Source organism: Gobius niger, assembly GCF_951799975.1.
Source record: "Gobius niger genome assembly, chromosome: 15".
NCBI lineage: Eukaryota > Metazoa > Chordata > Actinopteri > Gobiiformes > Gobiidae > Gobius > Gobius niger.
In genome coordinates, this window is record NC_136866.1 from 3,197,394 (window position 1) to 3,206,121 (window position 8,728).

At 42.4% G+C, this 8,728-nt stretch overlaps 1 protein-coding gene across 2 annotated transcripts in view; it reads left to right on the plus strand.

The window, feature by feature from the left end:
• Positions 1-7,840, plus strand: part of fam49a (family with sequence similarity 49 member A) — a 54,062-nt gene extending 46,222 nt beyond the window's left edge. For both annotated transcript variants that reach the window (XM_079571842.1, XM_079571841.1), the window contains exons 4-12: positions 797-918; positions 1,000-1,105; positions 3,151-3,287; positions 3,414-3,491; positions 3,600-3,716; positions 5,427-5,506; positions 5,697-5,823; positions 5,910-5,980; positions 7,543-7,840. In XM_079571842.1, coding sequence (XP_079427968.1) covers positions 797-918; positions 1,000-1,105; positions 3,151-3,287; positions 3,414-3,491; positions 3,600-3,716; positions 5,427-5,506; positions 5,697-5,823; positions 5,910-5,980; positions 7,543-7,606 — 902 coding nt within the window. In that variant the 3' untranslated portion in view covers positions 7,607-7,840. The remainder of the gene's footprint in view (positions 1-796; positions 919-999; positions 1,106-3,150; positions 3,288-3,413; positions 3,492-3,599; positions 3,717-5,426; positions 5,507-5,696; positions 5,824-5,909; positions 5,981-7,542) is intronic.
• The last annotated feature ends 888 nt before the right edge of the window (positions 7,841-8,728 follow it).

Consider the following 8,728-nt stretch of genomic DNA (forward strand, 5'->3'; position numbering starts at 1 on the left):
CTCAAAAGAGTGACAAAGTGACAAAAGAGTGACGAAAACGAGACGAAAAAGTCACCAAACAAGACAAGAGTCACAAAAATTCACGAAAGACACAAGAAAGTAATGAAAACGAGACAAAAAAGTCACGAAAACGAGAAAAAAGTCACGAAAACGAGACAAAAAATTCACTAAAATTCACAAAAAAGACAAAGTAATGAAAACATAACAAAAAAATGACAAAAAATGACAAAAATCAATCTAAACAAGACAAAAAAGTCACCAAACAAGACAAGAGTCACAAAAATTCACGAAAAAGACACAAGAAAGTGACAAAAAGCCACAAATGAGTGACATACAATACAAAAAAGAGATCAACACAATAAAAAGTAACAAAAATGCAGCTTAAAAGTGACAGACGCAACAAAACAAGGAAAAAGCTCAGTTTCGATCAGTTTTGTAGCTTTCAGATGAGGCTGTGAGCTTCAGTCGAGAAGCTTTTACATTTGGGTAAAGTCAAACTGGAGAAATAAGACGGTTAAGACTCCTGGCTCCTGTGTGCTGATGCAGTTGTCCTTGTCATTCGAATCCTCGTGTTGACTCGCATTGCGGGTGTCGACTTAGAAAAACAAAACCTCCTGAGTGCTGTTTCAGCTGCTCTCACCATGTTAGCACTTTTTATCAGCTACCGCCAAAAACAATACATTCTGCAAACTGCACAAAACATATACCACTAGTTTTTTCCCTCCTGCTCTGATTTGCGAATAAGTTTTCTGCCATGTTTAGAGCACGTATTGATGGTCTTTCTTCTCTAAACCAGATGCCCAGCCCACAGAAGCGGAGCGGGACGTGTGGAACCAGGTGAACTCGGTGCTGCAGGAGTCGGAGAGCATCCTGTCCGGGCTGCAGTCGTATAAAGGAGCCGGGCAGGAGATCAGAGATGTGAGGAGCATAAAACAATGACACCGCTGCTCCCACATTGTCCATGAGGAGTCTTGATTTGTGTGTTTGTGTCGTGTCCAGGCCATACAAAACCCCAGTGACCTCATGCACCAGGAGCGTGCCTGGAACTCGGTGTGTCCGCTCGTCATCAAACTCAAGACCTTCTACTGCTTCTCCGTACGGCTGGGTAAGACCCGAACGAAGCTTGAACTTAAATGAGGAGCTGTGGCGTTAGTTAAGCACCCTGTTTTCCTGCCTTCTCGTTTGCCAAAAAAAAAAAAAAAAAAACATAGATCATAGTCTTTGGAGAAGCAGCTTTAATTGAGGTTAGTGGAACAACAAGCTGCTAATGACTTTTGTAGCCCAGTTTTTGTCATAGTTTTAGAAAATGCTTTGTTGTTGTTGCAATAGTTCAGAAATAACAGTAAAGAGCACCACTTCATAACATCATCAGGTGGAGGGCTAGCGTTGTGAGCTCTTGAGAAGTAGACAGGCGGAATATATGCAGGACTACAAAGCATACATGAAAAACAACTTTAGGTTTGTTTTCCATGAAGGAGTAAAGTTAGAAATTCCCTGAAGTCTTTTCCACGATACTTGCAGTACAGCATCGCGCTTCCTTCCTCCTCCGCCTCTCCGTGTTTCCCCCGTTTGAGAAGATGGTACAGCCCATCTCTGTGAGACCCGGGAGTAAAGTAAACTGAGTAAATTCGATAACTTTATGAACGAGCCAGCGCGACATGACGGGATTATTATGGGGAAAGGAAGCGAAAGGGCCGTCAGTGCGAGGACGTCTGCGCCACCCCTCGTGTCGAGATCAGGACAAAGTCAGCGGGAACAAGTCAGTAACTTTACCGGTTCTGTTTTGTCGCGCTATAAAATGTTCTGAAAATGAGCTTTGTTATTCAGACTAAGTCAGGGCTGAGCGTAGACCAGGACCAGAGCAGTGTGAGCTGAGCTGAGGAGAGAGAAGGGAGAGGAGGAGAGAGAAGGGTGAGGAGGAGAGAGAAGGGTGAGGAGGAGAGAGAAGGGAGAGGAGGAGAGAGAAGGGAGAGGAGGAGAGAGAAGGGAGAGGAGGAGAGAGAAGGGAGAGGAGGAGAGAGAAGGGAGAGGAGGAGACAGAAGGGAGAGGAGGAGAGAGAAGGGAGAGGAGGAGAGAGAAGGGAGAGCAGGAGAGAGAAGGGTGAGGAGGAGAGAGAAGGGAGAGGAGGAGACAGAAGGGAGAGGAGGAGAGAGAAGGGTGAGGAGGAGAGAGAAGGGAGAGGAGGAGAGAGAAGGGTGAGGAGGAGAGAGAAGGGTGAGGAGGAGAGAGAAGGGTGAGGAGGAGAGAGAAGGGTGAGGAGGAGAGAGAAGGGAGAGGAGGAGAGAGAAGGGAGAGGAGGAGAGAGAAGGGTGAGGAGGAGAGAGAAGGGAGAGGAGGAGAGAGAAGGGTGAGGAGGAGAGAGAAGGGTGAGGAGGAGAGAGAAGGGTGAGGAGGAGAGAGAAGGGTGAGGAGGAGAGAGAAGGGTGAGGAGGAGAGAGAAGGGAGAGGAGGAGAGAGAAGGGAGAGGAGGAGAGAGAAGGGAGAGGAGGAGAGAGAAGGGAGAGGAGGAGAGAGAAGGGAGAGGAGGAGAGAGAAGGGAGAGGAGGAGAGAGAGAAGGGAGAGGAGGAGAGAGAGAAGGGAGAGGAGGAGAGAGAAGGGAGAGGAGGAGAGAGAAGGGAGAGGAGGAGAGAGAAGGGAGAGGAGGAGAGAGAAGGGTGAGGAGGAGAGAGAAGGGTGAGGAGGAGAGAGAAGGGTGAGGAGGAGAGAGAAGGGAGAGGAGGAGAGAGAAGGGAGAGGAGGAGAGAGAAGGGAGAGGAGGAGAGAGAAGGGAGAGGAGGAGAGAGAAGGTGAGGAAGTGCCTGGGTTCTGGACACTGCATCTGTGTGAGGAGCACAGGAACACGAACAGCCCAGGATTATTGTTATTTAACATATTTTTGACAAACCAGATATTTTAAGTAGCCTATAGTACCTTTGCCTACTTATCTGTATTTGTGCTAATCTTGAGTGCAGAGCAATGTGATTGTCCTACGTCGTCCTCTAAAGTCTAGTTTATTATTAGGTCCACATTATTAGACATGTTAATCAATGGTCTGTTAGTGTCACTAGTGACAGTTGCCCTTTTGTCTTGGTTGAGCACCTGCCCCTCAAAATGTCTGTGCACGTCACTGCAGTACAGTTTTGAAGTGTACTGCGTTTTCCCCCGACAGAGAAGGCCCTGTACAGCCTGCTGACCTGCCTCACGTGTCCGCCCTACACGCCCACACAGCACCTGGAGAAGGAGCAGGCGCTGGCCAAGCAGTTTGCAGAGATCCTCCACTTCACGCTCCGATTCGACGAGCTCAAGGTGATGCTTTTCAGATGTCTCAGAGAGGGTGTCCTGTGTTCTACTGCCTCCTGCTGGACCAACACATGAAGTGATGTGTTTGATTGACCAAAAGTCCATAGATTGATGATTTTGCATGTGTTGCAGATGAGAATTCCTGCCATCCAGAACGACTTCAGCTACTACAGAAGGACGATCAGTCGAAACAGGATAAACAACATGAACGTAAGAGACGCAGGGTGAAAAACATGTGGAGAGGATTGTTCCTTTACACGTTACATGCCTGGTTTTCAGTGGTTAAGGTTGTAGTTGATCCGGTTTCTCTGTTTGCAGCTGGACATCGAGAGCGAAGTGAATAACGAGATGGCCAATCGGATGTCTCTGTTTTACGCCGAGGCCACGCCCATGCTCAAAACGCTCAGCAACGCCACCACCAACTTCGTCACAGAGGTGAGTGGGGCCGAGCACTTTCACAATACTCGAGATCTAAACATTTGTGTATCTTTTGTATCGAATATCTTTTTTTTTTTACAATACTGAAAGATGGAGCACTTTAACAATGCTTGGTTTTCAATACATTAATTATTTGTCAACATAAAACAGATTAATAATGTTAATTTTTTCCTTTTCCTTCCATTTTGTTTCTTTTGCATTTGTATCATTTGTTTGAGGTGAAACGACCAACAAACTTCCTTTAACTATTAAAGGGCAGAAAAAAACACTTTCCAAGTATTTTTTTTACTTTTTTCCCCCATAATTTTTGTAACCAATTTATTCCCACATTTTTTGCATGTTGTCCAATTATTGTCCCTACATTTATCCATTTTCCCCCTTTTTTAAAAATCTGTATTTCCCCCAATTTCCCCAAAATGTTGTTTAATTTATTATTATTATTATTATTATTTTTTTTTTTTACCTTTTCCCAACATTTTTCAATCCCCTCCCCTGCACCTGAATATAAAGATTGTATATTTCTTTTCTGTACCTGCTTTCAATACTTAGTAGTACCTAAACCTTTTTTTTTTTTTTATTCAAGAGTGGTGTCTTTTAACACTATCCAGCCCAACACCGTCCAAAACAAAACAAATGTACTTTTTACTACATGAAAAAAAAAATGGGTAAAGAATCTTTAGTTACACTTGTGATTCTAAAGCTCAATTTGAAGCTTTTGCTGTCGATCACTGGCATAAATGTGAGAAAAAAATACATTGCAAGTTTTCTGTCATTTTATCTTTTCATATAAGAACAAGGTGTTTTATGCCTAAAAATGCCCCAAATTTCATCTTTCATCTTTTCGGCGACGAAATCTGAATAATGGATAGAGCTACATTCAAATTTATGGTTTCATTTTATTGATTAATGATTTACCAAGACTTTTTCACAGGGGATTTTTGTCACTTTTTTGCTGGATTTTTGTCTTTTTTTTTTGCTGAATTTTTGTCTTTTTTTTTTGCTGGATTTTGTATTTTTTTTTGCTGGATTTTTGTCTTTTTTTTTGCTGGATTTTTGTCTTTTTTTTTTTGCTGGATTTTTGTCACTTTTTTGCTGGATTTTTGTCACTTTTTTGCTGCTCTTTTGTCATTTTTTTGCTGCTCTTTTGTCATTATTTTGCAGGATTTTTGTCATTATTTTGAGCTACCAAGACTTTTTCTCAGGGGATTTTGGATTTCTTGTTTAGTTTTAAAATAATCTGTTTTTTAGTGGGAAACATGTGTAAAAAATGTATTTTCGCCTTAATATTTGACATTCAAAAAACTCAATAAATGGGGCTTAGGGATTAAATAATGAAAAATCCCTCTGAAAAAAATCTTCCAAGCATTGTTCAGTCCAAGGCTGTAAAATGTGAAGTCTTTAGGTCCGACTGACGTGGACATAGTGTCGCCACAATGACAGAAACATGTGTTTTGAGAAAAAGGCCCTTGAAATTGCATTCTCCCATATAAGTCTATGGGGGAACATTGAATCAGCGCAATATTTAAACATGTTATTGTGAAGATTAGGCATATTTTCTGTTTCCGGGTGAAAGTTTATATGTTCCAATTTGGCCCAAAACCTGAAAACTGAAAGAATTTAGTTTTTAGTCTAGTCTAGTTTAGTAGTTCTCTTGCTCTGTGAGATCATTTTCGCTCCGTCATCTCTGTGATGTTTTTTTGTTGCCAGAACAAGACGCTCCCTTTGGAGAACACGACGGACTGTCTCAGCACCATGGCCAGCGTGTGCAAGGTCATGCTGGAGACGCCGTGAGTTCACACACACGTTTTCACACGTTTCCGTCAGACGCCGTGATTTTCTCTGCTTGTTTTTGGAGCTTTTAATATCAGAAGCGCCTCGGTATCTCCTTTAAATGAAAGTCTTATCTGCTGCTTACACGGCGCTCATCGCTGTCCCTGGGATTAGTTTATCGTGTTACTTTGTGTGGCTTGATTGCAGGGAATACTCGAGCCGGTTCAGCAGCGAGGACACGGTCCTGTTTTGTATGAGGGTCATGGTGGGGGTCATCATTCTGTACGACCACGTTCATCCCAACGGAGCGTTCAACAAGCTCTCGAAGATCGATGTAAGAGAGCTTTACGTCTGAATCTTCTTCTTTTGAGAGGTTTTTATACTCTTTATACTCTTTATACTCACTTCTTTTCCCTGCAGATGAAAGGCTGTGTAAAAGTCCTCAAGGAGCAGCCCATAGACAACGTAGAAGGCCTCCTCAACGCCCTCAAGTATGTTCCATCTTATGTGGTTGTGGCACATGACGAGCCTGGTCTTTCATTTATCAGTGGTTCAGAAAAGTGGGGCTTCCTGAGGTGATGCATCATCTCAGATAAGTTCAACACATTACAAAAGCATTATGGAGTTCAGTGTTTCTGGCTTTACACCCAGTTTAGACACACTTCAGTCTAGTTTAGGTGTATTTAGGGCCTTTCTAGACCTGCTCCGGTCCTGATTTGTTCTTGATTGGCCTGGTGGGACTTGGAGTTAAAATCTTGAGAACCACTGCCATAAAAAGTACATATTTTTAAAGAGGGGGTATTCTGCTTTTTTCAGTCCCATAGCACCAGTCTATATCACACTACAATGATGACAAACCTTCTGTTGGTCTGTAAATGCAGTCAATTAGAATAACTGCCTTGTATAAAATGTCTCTCTCAAAATGGCTGTAGTGAATGTCTTGAAATAGGCCTCTGTCTCTTTAACCCCTTAACTCCCGCCTGAAACGAGCACATTTTCTCCAGTTTGGCTTTACCCCCAGTCCAAAAGCTTCTGGAAATAGCTGTGAAAAGAGCAACAAAACTCAGACGAAACAATGATGGAAATGTGACAAAAAAGTGACGAAAAATGTATGAAAAAGTGACATAAATTTGACAAAAAAATGACAAAAAATTGATTTAAAAAAATTGAAGACAAAAATGTGACAAAAAAATACCAAAAAACAAAACAAAAATATGACAAAAATGTGACAAAAAATGACAAAAAATTGACAAAAAAGTTACAAAAATGAGTTGAATACCCAACAAAAAAAATGATGGAAAAAAAATGTGTTCCTTTCGGTTCAGGCGGGAGTTAAGAGGTCACGAACCTCTGAGCCTTCAGACACGCCCCCTCCACACGCTGTCTGTGGCATCAGTGGGGAGGGGGTTCTGCTGAGGAGCAGTGGTTGGTTACTCGGCTGGTGACGAAAGCTCGGAGGCGTCTCCAGGAGGTGGGGGCGTTCCTAGGAGGACTCAGGCAAACCTATCCCTAAAATGGCCGCCATCAGAGTTTTTACAGATGACTCAGAAATACGTGAATGTGCCAAGGCAACACTTCAGGCATGTTTTTAATGAGGGAGTGACAGAATAACATGATGTAAAGCTTGAATAAGTCCATTCCCCCTCTTTAAGCAAAATTTGGCCACTGCTGGAGCGGCTAAGTACAGCATTCATGTTTTAACAGGATTATCGACCAGAAATTTGGGAAAATCTGCCATAAATATCGGCTTAACATATCGCCGTCGGCCTTCGGAAACCCCTCTAATTTTTATTATAGTGTAAAGTACAACAATAGAAGACAAGGCAGACGCACACAAATACAGAGAGTGATTAGATACATACATTACTGCTTATTTGATTGCGTTGTAATGATCATTTAGGCGTCAGTCAGGGATAAAGAAAGATATGTTAGACGTTATTTGGAAGGAAACACATACACAGATGAGCTTGGACACATAACAATTTCCCTTTTCCTCTTCTGTCCCTTGAAGCCTAATGTAATATAGAACTAACTAGTCTTTATTTCCCCGCAGATTCACCACGAAGCACCTGAACGACGAGTCCACCCCCAAAAACATCCGGGCCATGCTCCAATAGTGTCCGCTCCGTCCCGTTTGTTCTTTTTTTTTTACTGTAAATGAAGAGGATCAGTGAGACCTCAGTATGATGTATATGTTTACATTATTTAAAGATGTTTAATATGCGTGTGGATCAGTCATTCCCTCCAGCTTCTTCACAATCTTTGGACAAAACAAAACCTTGAACGGCCTCTACCTTGGAGCTGTCGAAGCACAAACCATGCACACCAGTCGGCCTTATGCTACCTGTCTGTAAGGTACATTTCTACTGAAGGCAAATATCTGACTGACACAGCAGCAACTCCGTGTCTTATCAATCATATTTAGACCTTAAAGCATTGGAAACATGTGCACTTTGAACCTTAGTGCAATGTAACAATGTCAAATTGATGAAGGTGGAAACTAGTCTGGTCCTGGATTTATTTTTCAGGCCCAGTAGTCTCAATACAGACGGCGTCGTGTCACAGAAGGGGGCGTGGCACCATTTTTCACTCTTTTTAGCTGGAATACACATTTATTTATCACACTTATCGAAATCGGGTCCACGTGGGTGTTTTTTTCACAGCGGATTGTTCAGTAGAAGAAAAAAAAACACGACGGTCATAGCTAGCGTTAGCGTGTAGCCCGTTATTTATGTATTTATGGGCTGTTAAACCACTTTGTCTTTGTATCTTTATTGGGGAGAGAAATATACTATAAATCCTGCATTTGTTTAGAGACTAGATGCAAGTTGGTCATTTTTATGCTCACTACTGCCACCTCAGGTCTCACACGTAACTGCAGCTTCTATATTAAAGGAACAGGCCACGGTTTTTACATACTGTGACGAGTTCTTTAGGGCCTGTCTGGTCTTCCCCTGTGCCTTCAGTCACGTAAACACAGCGCAGACGGCGTTAGCATTTAGCCTCTCCCTCTCTCCTCTATAGCTCCAAAACAGGTCAAGATAGAAGCTACCAAGCTCTTCCACGTTTTCCCTATTTAAATATGGTTACGTGAAGTGTTCCACTACAAAGTATAATTACACAAAATTAAACAATGTGGATTTTCTAAGCGGATAAAAGGGGGGACTATATTGTAAGGCGTAATAATACCAGGAGTAGTTTGGCATCCGCACAGTAAAGTGAAGATTTTTTTGTCATTT